This window comes from Crocodylus porosus, unplaced genomic scaffold (assembly GCF_001723895.1).
Source record: "Crocodylus porosus isolate Cpor-Errol unplaced genomic scaffold, CroPor_comp1, whole genome shotgun sequence".
NCBI classification, from domain to species: domain Eukaryota; kingdom Metazoa; phylum Chordata; order Crocodylia; family Crocodylidae; genus Crocodylus; species Crocodylus porosus.
In genome coordinates, this window is record NW_017728948.1 from 1,428,155 (window position 1) to 1,442,182 (window position 14,028).

The 14,028-nt window shown below is 46.6% G+C and overlaps 1 protein-coding gene across 3 annotated transcripts in view; it reads right to left on the reverse strand.

Annotated features, from left to right (window-relative positions):
- The window catches only part of SFXN5 (sideroflexin 5), a 209,612-nt gene that overhangs the window by 82,388 nt on the left and 113,196 nt on the right, over positions 1-14,028 (reverse strand). For all 3 annotated transcript variants that reach the window (XM_019552962.1, XM_019552960.1, XM_019552961.1), the window contains exon 10: positions 12,555-12,645. In XM_019552962.1, the coding sequence (XP_019408507.1) occupies positions 12,555-12,645 (91 nt within the window). The remainder of the gene's footprint in view (positions 1-12,554; positions 12,646-14,028) is intronic.

The window sequence follows — 14,028 nt, forward strand, 5'->3', positions numbered from 1 at the left end:
CTGGGGCTCCATCATTTGTTTGGGATAAAAGATAATAGCCTTTGAACCAGAATGGCTGCTTGTACACACCACGGGGGGTTAATTCGGTTTAGTTCAATTTAGGGAGAATTAAACCAAACTAAACCCCTGTGGCATGTACACAAGGGTGGGGGCCCGATCCTTACCTGCCTCTCTGGCAGCAGGGAGTGGGGGGCAAGTTGTCAGTGGGCCTGGTGCTTCCCTCCATGGCAGTTCCCCCCGGTGGCACCTGGCCCAGGCAGGCCTGAGGAGCTCTGCAGCCACAGAGGGAAGCACTGGGACCCCGTGCGCTCAAGCAGGCAGGTAGGTTCCAGAAGAAAAAGAAAAGAAAAGATCAGGCTCTTCGCCACCCCGGGGTCCCCTACAGCTCAGGGGGTTACGTGACCCAGTGGCAGTTCGGTTGTCCCCTACCCCCTGCTGTGGGAGAGGCAGGTAAGCTCCAGCACCCCTGCACCATCCCTGCCGCTGGGAGGAGGCAGCAGGGACCGTGCACAGGGCACTGGAAGCCTGCCAAGCCCTGAGCACATCGGCTCCAGCGCCCCATGCATTGTTGAACTTTGTTAGGTAGCAAACTAAAACACCTTGAAGGTGTTTTATCTTGCTACCTAACAAAGTAATTTAAAGCAGAACATGCTGCTGAGTGTGCAAACAGCGACGCCATTAAAGTGGAATACGCCACTGAGCGTGCAAGCAGCAATGCCATTAAAGCAGTGCAAAAGGGCAGTGAAGCCGCTTTAAAGGCCAATTTGGTGGCGTGCACAAAAGACCAACCAGATCAGAAGCCAATGAGAATCAGCATGGCAGTCCAGAGCCCAGAGCCCTAGCAGGGTTTAAACTGTTTTAATCCTTGTGGAGCTATAGGGACTTACATCAGCTGAGCTACTGGCCTCCTCTCTTTAAAAGGTTAAATCTAGCTCCTTTCTGGAGGCTGGTAGTTTAAAGCTAATCTAAAAGTACATCTCTAATTAAACAATTTGCCCAGGTCTTCAAACCAATAACTTACAGCTCTCAAAACAACGCAGCAGCAATTAGGAGGAGGAACCCTGACGTCCTGGCATACAAATTAAGCATGACAGTACACAAATAAAGTAAGAACTGGAGAATTAATTAAGGGCTAAATAAATTAATTATGGGTCCCCAATCAATTCTGACACCAGCTTAACCTCCTTCTCCTAACACCTCTGTGTAAAAATAGAACAACCTGGTGGCAGAGATTTTCTGCCTATGTTGCTAATCTGAGCCTGGTCTAAGATCTGGCTTTCAAATATTCTGCCCTCTGTTAACACCATCTTAATGACGAACAAAAAAACCCAGTTAAATAAAATTTCCCACTGAAAATAGATTTGGAACAGGAAGAGCTATGTGACCACAGCACTAGGGATTTAATAATAAAAACGTAATGACTCCTAGTGTTTTCCATCCATGGTCCCTTTCAAAAGGGAGGTTGTCATCACTCCTATTTTGCTCCTGATGAAACTGAGACATAGAAAAGAGAAGTGATCTGCCCAAAATTACTCAGGGCAGAGGTGGCCAGCCGTGGCAGCCTTGGTGTGTTGCAAGCAGCAGGTCAGAAGCAGATAGGGCGGGAAGCAGAGAGCAGAGCAGCAGATCAGGCAGGGGACAGCCATCAGAGTGACACTCAGGGAAGGTACTGGGCTGATTTGTGGCCCGTCTGCCATAAAGGTTGGCCTCCACTGGCTTAGGGCATGGATGTTGGACAACAGGTGTTTTAAACAACATTCTTCCCCAGTTCCCATCAGTATCGTGCATCCGAGGGGACATTATCAGGTGCCACGTAGTCTCTAGCATTCTGCTGGCTCTGATCACGCGAGCTATTGCAAGCAGGGAAGGAGATGATAATAGAATCTCTATCTGCATGATGAATAAGGCAAAGCTCTGCAGGCCTCTCTTTTGTTCAGGGATTAGCCCACAACCTCAGGAAACCACTGAAGTTAACAGAAAAAGTTCTAATGGACTTCACTAGGCATTGAATCCTGCTCCATTTGCAAAGATTATGCAGATCAGGACATTTCATTATTGCTTGCCATACACCTTTAGGTCATAACTGAGGTTGCTCTGGAAAGCTTATAGTAGAGGCATTAAAGAATAAAGCACTCCAAAGGTGCCTTACTTTCTAGTAAAAGCAGACTGGACACATGCTACACAGCCTAATGCGAGTATATGTCACAGGGGGCACATCTACATGTGCAATTCGTGCACATGAATAAACTCCAGGGTTTACTACTCTAGAGTTTTTTTGCTTCTAAGCATGTGGTTTGAACATGTGCCTGGGAACAATTTACTCCGGAGCAATCAGCTTTGGAGTTTGTTCATGAACAGCACGTGGAACCCTGTCAGTGCACCCCAACTAGCAGGGGGTCCCGGTGTCAGCCTGCCACCCCAGGGCTGCTCCGACCTGGCTCAATGTGCCTCAGAGGGCCTGGCTAGGGCACGGAAGTGCTTCAGTGTGGGGCTAGCCAGCAGGCAGCCTCACACGGAAGCACCCTCCTGCCCCAACCAGCCCCATCAGCGTCTACACATGCACTGCTATGTATGAAAGAAAGCTGTCACAGGATAGCACTTGTATTTACAAGTACCAACCTACAGCAGAGTTAATGAGTTTCGTGCACCCTAAATGGGCAGTAAATGTCTCAGGTGGATGTACCCAGGTAGAGTAAGAGTGATGCTGTAGCCACGATGGCCCAGAAATGATGTGAGAGGCAAGGATTTCTTAGGGTGATCTCTTTTATTGGACCAACTATGCAGCTGCAATGAAGTTAGACAAGCTTTCAAATGCAAGGCATTCTTTGTCAGGTCTCTGATCACAGGGAGCCAGTAGGGCTGGAAGGGACCTCATGAAGTCATCAGGTCCACCCCCCTTGCCCAGCGCAGGCGTCACTCCAGCCCACAGTAAAATTATCCCACAGGAAGTAAGGAATAACTGCACACCTGTATACGTTACACCAGCGTACCAGCCGTGTGTCTGTCATCTTGCCACCTTTGCTCAATGCCAGCCAGCCCCTCTGCAACCTACTGGCAGGCACTGTAATGGCATTTACTGATGAAAGCTACTATATTCATATTGTATACAGTGGTGCTTGGCTGTCCAGAGCCACAGGAATTACCACTGCCATTGCTCCCCTACAGCTAAATTTCTGGACCCATGGGGAGCCCGGCATGCTGGAAGACACGGCCCCACAAGCCAGATTGTGGCAATGTGCAGGATGCGCCATGGCCAGATCTAGTGGGCAGGCCGGATCCCATGGGTGAGGTCAGCCCAGTGCACATGGCTGGGCTGGTTTGTGGGGTCATATCTCCAGCCTTGTGTGGGATATGGCCCACAGGTGAACTCTGCCTGCAAGATTCAGCCTATGCATTGGTCCCGTACCACTCGTGTGGTTCAAGGGGCTGGAAGGTTGAGCAGCACTGCACTGATATATTTCATGAATTGTTGCAGCTACATCACTTCAGTCCTATGAAAACTAGTTCTGAGAGAGCAGCTGTGTATCCATTCAGGTTTACTGTGACTGATTTACTCCAAAAGTGTACTACACTGTTAATCTGGGATAAACTTCTCCAAGGTAACTGTGCTGTTCAGGAAATGGCCATGTCAACCATGATGAACCAGATAAAATTTACTCTTGCGCCCTTTTGGTGTGTGCTGTGTGTCTGTAATTACATGATTAAGGCTTTTGTTTCAGCAGGACCTGTGCCTCATTCTTTGTGTGGGTCCTGCGCTGTAGTTATTCATTTGGTACAGATGAACCATGTGCAGTGGATAAGGGAAAGGGGAACAGACTGCGGAGTAAGCATAGCAGGTGAATATCAAATAGCTTCCTCTCTCACTCCACCCCAAGCCAGCACACTGAATAAGCACTCACTTCCAGAGATTTACTTGACAACTCTTGGCAGCATTTCCATGCTGGGTTTTTTGCAGGAAAATTACACATGCACATGAGTACACATGTATGCGCACACACATATTTGGATGGATCAAATTATAGCACGAGAGGAAACAAGTATGGTCTACTGTTGAGAGTAGGGTACTGTAAAGTCAGGAGACTCCACCACTGGTCCACTGTGGGATGTTAAGTATGTTATTTTAACCATGCCACATACCTCAGTTGCCCCACTTGTAAAAAATTATAAAGCTTATTTTTGTGAAATAATCTCAAGAGTCTTCAGCAAAGGTGCCGGATGAGCACCAGACAGCAAAAGGGAGAGAATGATGTGGTTTTTAATATGAGACGGCTATTTAGACTGCCAGGTCAAATGTTATATACTAGCTGGCCTTGGCATTCACTAGATCCTGACACCACAGCACTGGGGATTGCGTTGATCCTTGATACCTCCAAAGAATATCCCTTTTCCTTTGCCTTGCCCCATACCTTCTGTGATCAGTTCTAGGAGTTATGGTTTCAGGAAATACCGTTTTCCACAAATATGCCAGGCTAGAAGAGTGTCAAAGGCTTGGAGGTTTTTGCTTTGCTCTGGGGGCATGTGCTTATGTTCAAGAGGGGGTTCAGAGGATGGCACTGACCTTACACACTCAGATAGGTTTTACTGCATCAGGCATAATCACTTTGCCACTCTTTGACAGCTACATTGCGAACACACACAGCGCATGTGCCAGAGGTAAGAATAATGAGCCTGGCAGGTCTGCCGAAGAAGGTACAAACTAAGTTGGCTTGTGAGGCAATAGCATTGATGCCAACAGCTGACTGACTTGTAACATGAACCCCTGTTCATGTGTGTCACTAGTGCTGCCATTCCTTATATACTATTAATATACTTTGTACTTACATATACAGACACACACACACACACACACACACACACACACACACACACACGCACGCTGCAGCACCAGCTCCAGGAAATTGTGCCCCTATTATGTTATGCTGATGGTTGGGAAGGGAAAAGTCAAGTGTGGATAAAATTGTAGTGTGTAGGCAGGGGAAATCCAGCATGATGATTTAGCCAGTTACATGCAGAAGTCAGACATACAGGAGGGTAAAGCAGGGAAAGGAAGACAGGAAAGCAATCACAACAGCAACAAGCACACAGGGATCAAGTGAAAGCAATTAACAGGCTGTTTCTCTGATACCAAGAAAAGGTCTGAAACACCATGAAAATAAATGAAATTTACACCTATGTAATCACAAACAGAACAAAAGCAAATGCGGGACAGGGACTACTGACCATACCTACTTACTTTTCAGCAGAAAGCAACACTTAGTAAGTGGAAACAGATGACTGAAAGCAATGAAGACAGAAGGACAGGGTTGAGGGCAGGAAGGGCAAGCCTACTGCTTTTCCTCAACTGACCCCAAAGGCCCATTTGAAAACAGCAAATGATCCAGTAAAAGCAGCAATTCCCTTTCCAGGTGAATGCTCAGATCACTGCTTCATGCTTTACATGGGCTAACAATTCAGCTCTGCACCTTGCACACAAATGTCCTGTTTTTTGCATGTACAAGTGATCAGGCACAAAAGGTGTGAAAGCTGTATGTGCAGGTAACCTGCGTACCGCCAGCCTGCTGGCACAATTGAAGGCTGGGCTCCAGACCTTTGGATGTTTCATAGTTGGTCGGGTCGGAAGGGACCTGAGCAGATCATCGAGTCCGACCCCCTGCCATGGCAGGAAAGAGTACGGGGTCAAATGACCCCGGACAGGTGTTCATCTAGCCTTCTTCTAAAGCCCCCCAGGGTAGGAGCCTGTACCACTTCGCTTGGAAGTTGGGTCCAGATCCTAGCTGCCCTGACCGTGAAGTCGCACTTCCTGATGTCTAGGCTAAATCTCCCCTCCGCCAGCTTGTGACCGTTGTTTCTAGTCATTCCTAGTAGTGCTCGGGGGAACACGGACTCCCCCAATGCCTGCTGGTCCCCCCAACTGGTTTGTAAACTGCCACTAGATCCCCCCTCAGCCTTCTCTTACGGAGGCTGAACAGGTTCAGGTCCCGTCGCCTCTCCTCGTAGGGCCTGCCCTGCTGCCCCCGGATCATGCGAGCGGCCTCCTCTGGACCCTCTCCATGCTGTCCACATCCCTCCTGAAGTGCGGCGCCCAGAACTGGACGCAGTACTCCAGCTGCGACCTGACCAGTGCCGCAAATGTATTCTTCTTTGTCTTCTGCTATCTAGCAGAGGCTGGAGAATTTCACCTGTCGCTGAGCAGCAGTCTAAATCGGGGATGAAAATTGTCTGATGCACAGTCAGCAGAAGAACCAACTTGGGTGAAGCTTTAAAACTGAACCAAGCCCTAAAGAGTTCTCACTTTAATGGCCTGCTACAGAAATAGAAGAAGCTTCATTAAATGTGTGGAATCGCTGCAATAATCATTATCCAGGTCAGCAATGGCTCCTGACTGGTGATTAGTCTTTTAAGATACTCAGATATCTTCTTTTTTTTTGTATTCCAAGAGAGCTAGAAAACGTGGTTGCACAAGTTTAACTTTGGGAAGGAATGCTAGGCTTAGTTATGGCCCTTTATCTAAGAGACTTGTAAGAAAGGTGGTTCCATAATGGGTGTAAGTAGCTGAAACAGTATCAGGCTCCACTCAAACTAAGGCACATGTCACCACACAGAACAATGGCACAGGTGAGCAGTAGAGGATACCTAGCTATTGTTGTGTGATGGTCTGTGTGCCTGTAAAAGGGACAGGGCAAAGAAGGAGCATATGGACATATCATGCACTGCATGGTAAAGGGAGCGGAGGCTTGCTGCACAGGCCCTGTTGCATTCCAAGTCAGCATGCACATGCTGTTATCCACAGTAAGAAGTTTAACCACAGCAGCTCAGACCCTCAGTGAAATCAGGGTAAGTTACTGTAGCTTAGCTTCTACCACCATGGGGCACATGCATGTGCATGGGTAGTTGCAATGGAGCTGCTGCTATGTGGCAATGCCTCTGTCCCTGGGGTCTCTTGCCCTCATCCTTTTTTCATAAGTTTGTTAAGTGGAGACAGTGAAGACAGCAAGAAAGAAGCCAAGGGCACACTCTTCGGGAACTAGCAGGAATGCAGCCTTGAGAAAAGCACAAAGGAAGGATTTGGGGCCAAGTGCTGGCCGGAAAAAGGGGGTTGGGATTGTAAGCAGGGGAGCACTCACTTGGTTGCTTTCTGCTGCATCCAGCAAACAGGACTTCATACATCCTTTGCCAGCAAGCAGGACTGCATCAAAGACATTTGGGATGGCGTTGGTCTTTCTCCTCCAAATGGCAACAGCCCACAACCCTCTGAAACTGGTCAACAGAAGGACAACACTGCTCTACAGCAGGGGGGCTTAACCTCCAGCCTGTGGGCCAGATCTGGCCTGTGAGCCTGTGTCATCCGGGTCTGGAAATTTAGCAGTGAGGGAGTGGTGGCTCCACCCCTGCTGCCAAATTTCTAGACCCGCGGGGATCTCCAGGCCCTGCATGTTGGGTCAGGTGCTGGATCCCAGCATGCAGGACTGGGCAGGGGCAGCTCAGAGACACCTGGTTCCAATCCAAGGTGTGGGAGGGAGCGGTGTCAGACTCCAGGGCCCAAACCCAGTGTTGGGGGCTGGGAAGGGATGGTGCTAAGCCCCCAGGCTGCAATTCTGGTGTGTAGGGGAGTGTGCTGGGTCCCAGAGCCCAAACTGGCCCACAGAGTAGCTTTGCACCACTCATCTGGCCTACAGGGCCAAAAAGCTGAACACCACTGCACCACAGGCAGCACCTTTGTTCCAAGGTAGGTCTCCCCTCAAGGTAGGTTTCCCCTCCTGGAGCAAACTATTAAAATGACAAAACTGCAGCATAGTTTCATTTTGTACTTCCAAAGAGCTAGGGGCAGAGGGATGCCCACTATTCTCACTGTTCTGCCCTTTTCCATAGGAAGCTCCTAAAAGTTGGTATTCCCTCAGCAAGAGCATTGCATCCATTTTTGCTACCATAAGGATGAAGTCTATCGTTGATTTAGGCCCTTGATTTTGTCTCCCATTCAACCCACAGCAATACTATACATCTTGAATGCAAAGTGCTTTAGGGTTGTCATTCTTTATGGTCAGTCAATATTTACTATTATTTCAACTGGTTGGGGATGGAAACTTTGAGAAATAAGCTTCCTGCTTTTGACACAATTTCTGCCACAGCTTTGAACAGTTCCTTTGCTACAAGGCTGTTTTGCCACAATCTTCAGCAATTCGAAAGACACATCCCCCTCTTGGTACAATATCCTCCTACAGCCACAGTGCACTAGGGGGAACTCTATTCTTCTCTTTGGCCAGTGCAGGAGGAGCATGACTTTAATGGCAATCTGTGATGTATGAGAACTCGTACCAGCTTCAAGTCAAATTGAATGAATAGTGGGAAAGGCCAAGTACGACTATTCAGCCAGCTGTATTCCTGACCCTCTGTGCTTACTCGCCATGAACATGAATCTTCAGCAGTACAGGCATTCGTGATTGTGAGTGTTGGGACTGACTGATCAAATAGCTGCTGGTAGCTAAGTCTGAACTGCATATTTCCTTTAGAAGTGTGCAATTCCTGAATGGTCTGCTGATTGAGAGCCACATGCTGGAGAAACATAAGAGCTTTGAGTGATGAATACATGCAATCATTTCAACAACACAAAAAAATCATCCAATGAATATTAACAATCATGGATAATTTGCTTAGCTCTAAAGGTTAGATTTACCTCTGTGCAGAGTCTGTGCTAGGCTTAGGTACCATTTAAGTCCGTACTGAATCCCAGAAGGCCTGATTCTAACTTACACTAAAATCCCTTTATATTGTGCAGCAAAGTGCTAGCTCCTGAATTCCCAATTCATTTCCAAAATGCAGGTGTGGACTCCCAGCACCTCACAGGACTGAATGCTTATTTGGCTACTACCTGGATATTTAAATAACATGTTGAGGTCTTGTTCTTCAACTCACATCACAGAACTAGTCCAGTCGGTCTGAAGGATGGCTGCACTCTCTGATATCATGATCTCCTGTTGATGCCTTGAGGAGATCTGCCTATACCAGGAGTTGATCTCGAGTTAGCTGATGCCAAGCTTGGTCAAGAGGAAGCTGGTGAAATGACAGCTTTCCCTTCAGGTAGCCAAATGGTGTGGATTCAAACCCACATCTCCCACAAGAGTGCCCTAAACACCAGGCTATATGCTGGCAGAACAGAGGACTTCCTCCATGCCCTGTGTTGAAACTGGATTATTGGAGAAACAGGAATGCAAGTATCATAGATTAGGACAGAAGGGAAGAGAGAGCCTGATTCTGTAGCCCAGTGGAGACAACTCGCCCCAGGGAGGGAGGTCTGGGTTCTGGCCCCAGCTCCCAATGTTATTTGTGCATTTTGTGTGAAATAGTGATTGGAAGAATACACCAATGCATCACAAAAGCATATGGGTTAAGTGTTTTCCAAGACTTGAGCAGGGTGGAAAAGATCAGCCTTAGAGGCTTAGATAACAAAAAAAATCTAAGTGCTACCTAGGGCATACACACCCAGACACTACAATAGCATGGTTATGAAATGACACTGCTATATGTTGTTCTGATGTAACCATTACCTCTGCATGCTCCTGTGCTGCAGCAAAATGGTTGTGGCCTTACCTGTTTCTCAAAGAGTTATATTTACAGAGATTTAGTTTACTTGAACTGCTATGAGAGTAGGCAGATGTAACAGTGACATTAGAGCAGCTCATGCCTGTACCCAAGCAGAAATTCTCCCTTCCGCTGTAAAGTTGTTCAAAGTTATGTATGTTCCTAGCCTTAAACGTATTAGAGATGGAGCAGGATCTGAGCCCTAGCATTCACCCACAGCTCCTTCATTTGTAATCCCAGGTGTTGGAGATACAAGGGAGCCTCCTATTCAACTATGAACCCAGCCCAGGACTGCTTAGCTTCCATCTTCAGATGAGATTAGGAGCATTTGCTTGGGTATAGGCACCTTGAACCCACTGAGAACCCACAAGCTTGGGAACTGAGGAAGCTGGATGGGTGCCTGGATGGGATTGTTTAGTCAGGGGTGATCCTGCCTTGAGCAGGGGCTGGATTAGATGACCTTGTGCGGTCCCTTCCAGTCCTATTTGCTTATGATCCTAAACCAACACCATATACATTCTACCCAGCATAAAATATACCATTTACAACTGTTGTTGCCTATTGAGGTCCTGGAAGGAGTCACACTTTTCCCGGATGAAAAGGGAGAACTGCTTTACAGAAGCCTGGGGAACAGTTCAGGTTTAAAGTGCACCACAAGCAATCCACACAACCCGTCTTATAGGCAGACAAGTATGATCATTATTTGTGTTTGCCAAGTGTCCTAAGAGCTTCACGGAACAGATATCCAGGGTCGGTCTGTCTGTGGTATGGCTGTTGGGGAGACCAGAAAGCCTGAAAGGCACAAAAAGGTCAAGGCCAATACTTCTAACAGTAGCCACAGACTTCACAGATTTCACAGACATTTGGGCTGGAAGGGACACCAGAGGATCAGAGTCCAGCGCTCCGCCCAAAGGGCAGGAAGTCAGCAGGGATCACAGGATCCCAGCAAGATAAGCATCCAAATGTGTCTTGAAGAATTCAAAGTAGGTGCTTGTACCGCCTCCAGCGGCAGTCTATTCCAGACCTTGGGGGCTCGGACAGTGAAGAAGTTCTTCCTTATGTCCCGCCTGAATCGGTCGCGGCAGAGTTTGTGACCGTTAGATCTTGTCATCCCTTGGGGTGCTCTGGTGAACAGACGTTCCCCCAGATCCTGATGAGTGTGTACACTTCTGTGCATCCAAATTAAGAATCTCTGGGCCTAGTTGTTAAAAGGCCAGCTCATCCTCTCCTCCAGCCAGACTTGGTGGGAGCTGAAGGTGCTCAGTGACTCTAAAGAGCATGCTTAACTTGGGAGTTTAAAAAAATAAGACGCCCCAATATAAGGCCATTTACAAATCCGGTTGTGATTTGTGCCAGATCTCACTGGGAATTGGTGCTTCTACTGCTAATTGCGTTGTGCTTTTCTAAACACCAAGGAGAGGTTAATACCAGGAATAATTGCCTCACTTGGAACCTGTAAGTAGGTTTGAAAGCAGAGCTCCAGAAGCAGCTGGCTACTGCATTAACACCTAGTTCTCACTACTGCTATTCAAAATGAATGTGGGTGTCTAATGGGCGGGGAAGGGAAGGGGTTCAAGAGCTCCTCCCTCTTTACAAGGAAATGGGATGGTCCCTGCCTGGAAGAGTAGACAGGCACTGGACAGCAACCCCTTAAATAACTGCACCACGTGCAGATCCCTGCACTCTGATCTCAGCCCTCGAAACTTGTTACCCGTTACTAAAACATGTTCTTTCTGTAATATTTTCTCATCGCTCTGGAATACTTTAATGACAGTTCCAAATCTTCTTGCACTTAAAAAGGCAGCCTTCTTCACCCAGGTCAGGGGCTGGCAACTTTTCTGAGCAGCAGGCTGGACACTTGTGACCCAGCTACCACCACGGACTGCCAATCCTCCTCCCCAGCTACTCCAATCTCCTCCCTGCTCTGTGCCCCTTTCCACTGAAAGCTATGGAGAACGCTAATAGGGAAGGGCAAATTTGGTGGTGAGGGCACAGATCAGAAAGCTTTAAATTGTTGCTTCAGTGGGCTTGTCTACATGTGGCCCCTTTAGGGGGATTAGCCTAAAATTGCCATTTTTAAGATGCATTAAGGGCACACATGTGTGGACACACACCCTTAATATGTCTTAAAAATCCTGATTTTAAGCTAATCCTGCCTAAATTTGATACCTGCTTAAAGCAAAAACCAAATTTACGCTGGCATAGCTAAGTCACAGTAGCCCACATGTACATGCTTAATATGCATTAACGCAGTGTGTATTAATGGATGCACTCTGCGTTAATGTGCATTAGCATGGCTACATGTGGGCTAATGCGGCATGGCTATGCCAGCCTAAATTTAATGCACCTTAATGTGCATTAGTGTGTCTATGGGTAGATGCGCACCTAAATCACCTTAATGCACCTTAAACAAAAATGCTTTAAGTTTAGGTGCGTGTAATTACATGTGTAGACATGCCCAATGTGTCCCTTTTAAATTGGTGTCGCTCCAACACAGAATCAGACCCTCATGGGCTGGATCCAAATCTGGCTGTAGTTTGCCAATTCCTGACCTAAATGATATTTCAAAGATACAAACCAAAACATGTCAGCCTGGTAACACCTTGCAAGTGCTTTCTATTAACCAAACCACGGTCCATAAACAGCAGGTGTTAGAGTTTGTTTGCTCTAAGACAGGGCTATACGATCACCTAAGGTAGAGTTCAGAAGAGCCCAATCTTCTCTTGATGGCATGAGTGACCCAAATAGACTGCTCTTTACCAACCAACATCAAGGTCCCCCTGTAACAGTAAATTCCTTGGTTAGGAAAACATAATCCCAACCACTCATTGTATAATTCGGCAATGTGGTTTGCCTGGCATTCTAATGGCAGCGCAAGTCACGAAGACAGAAACTACCTGCATAGGTGGAAGAGCATGAATCCATAGTTAGATAAGTATCACAAACACACAAAGTAGAGAGAAAATGTATTGTCTTACCTACAGCAGGGAATGGCACAAACCTCTGGATCAAGAGACGGGTGGCTGGGGTAAACTTGTTTGCTCTCTGAACCAGAACATTAAGGCCCACCTTTAGGCAGAGAAATCAAACAGAAAGATGGACTTAGTTACAAGGGGTGGAACAAATTCCAAGACCTGAAGTGACCAAGAGGTCCTCTTCACATTGATAAATGGAGACAAGAGAGGCCTTTTGCTCCTGAAATCATTCCAAAACTCAGCCAAGCAAGGTAACCTAGCCGGTGTTCCCTTCCCTCGCTTCCACCAAAGGAAAGGTTTCACTCATCTCTTCTGGTTGCTTTCTCTTTGTATCCAGTTCAATGGAATTTTGTCAGATTTGCTCTGATATCTGCAGCTCTTCCCTCTAGTGAATACAGAGGTTTCACTGTTTTACACCTCAGCTATACAGTGAACAGACAGACAGCTTATTATAACCACACAATTTTTGCAGCATCCTCTAGTGATTTAATGACACTGAGCTCTCTGCATTTTATTATTTGTAACACTTTAAACTGTTGCAAGCAGTAAATTAACCAACTTTAACATTTTATTTGTAGCATTTTAACTAAGAAGTAAAATTAGCTTCACATCTGTAACCACAAGGCTTCTGTCAGGGTCTCTGTCCAGCCAATAGCAGGGAGACAAATGTCGGTTACAAGATAAGCTGGCCAAAAATTTTCCATCTAAACTCATTTCAGTAGAAAACCGGGTTCTCAACTCACCAAATACATTTGTAAGAAGTATCTGCCTTCCTCAAGTGTTTGATTTTTTATCTGGAGACCAAAACCCATCAAAATAGGAAATTTGGGGCTGAAAACAGTTTCCTGTATTTCCTATCCTGTGTTTAGCCAAAAGAGGTAAAAAAAATCTACCAAGAAATTTTCATTTGGGGGATTTCATTTTTTTTCCTCTTTATGCAAAAATATCTAAGTTTTCTAAAGATGAGGAAACATTTTCCAACCTGTTCTTATTTTCACATGCAGGCACAGCGCATATCGCTTTCTTTGGGATTACTCGGAGAGGCTGAAAAGCACCTCTGGCTGTTTGAACAATGTACAAGCGCAATAATAACTATCAAACCCTTAGGACTTTGGCAGATCCAAGCAGATCTTCACCAGGATGCTGACAGGGCACCTCTGTACCCTAATGGACATACACCTGCCAAATGGACCCATTTCACTGTCACCTGCTACCTTGGCTCTAGCAGTGTGCAGAAGGCATAACATTTTTTGTTGTTATAATGGAAAAAAGCATCTCTTTTTTTCTCATCCTCAGCCGAGCGGTGCTTGCTCAGATATCCCAAGCCCTGCCAAATTTAAACCCCAAATATGAAAGTTTTAGAAAGGCTGCCAGCCTCTGAAAATTAAGGGGTTGAGGAGGAAAACTTCTGATCATTTGGCTGCTGCTACTGCCCGAGCAATAAGGCAGAAGTTATATATATATCAGTTTACTGAAT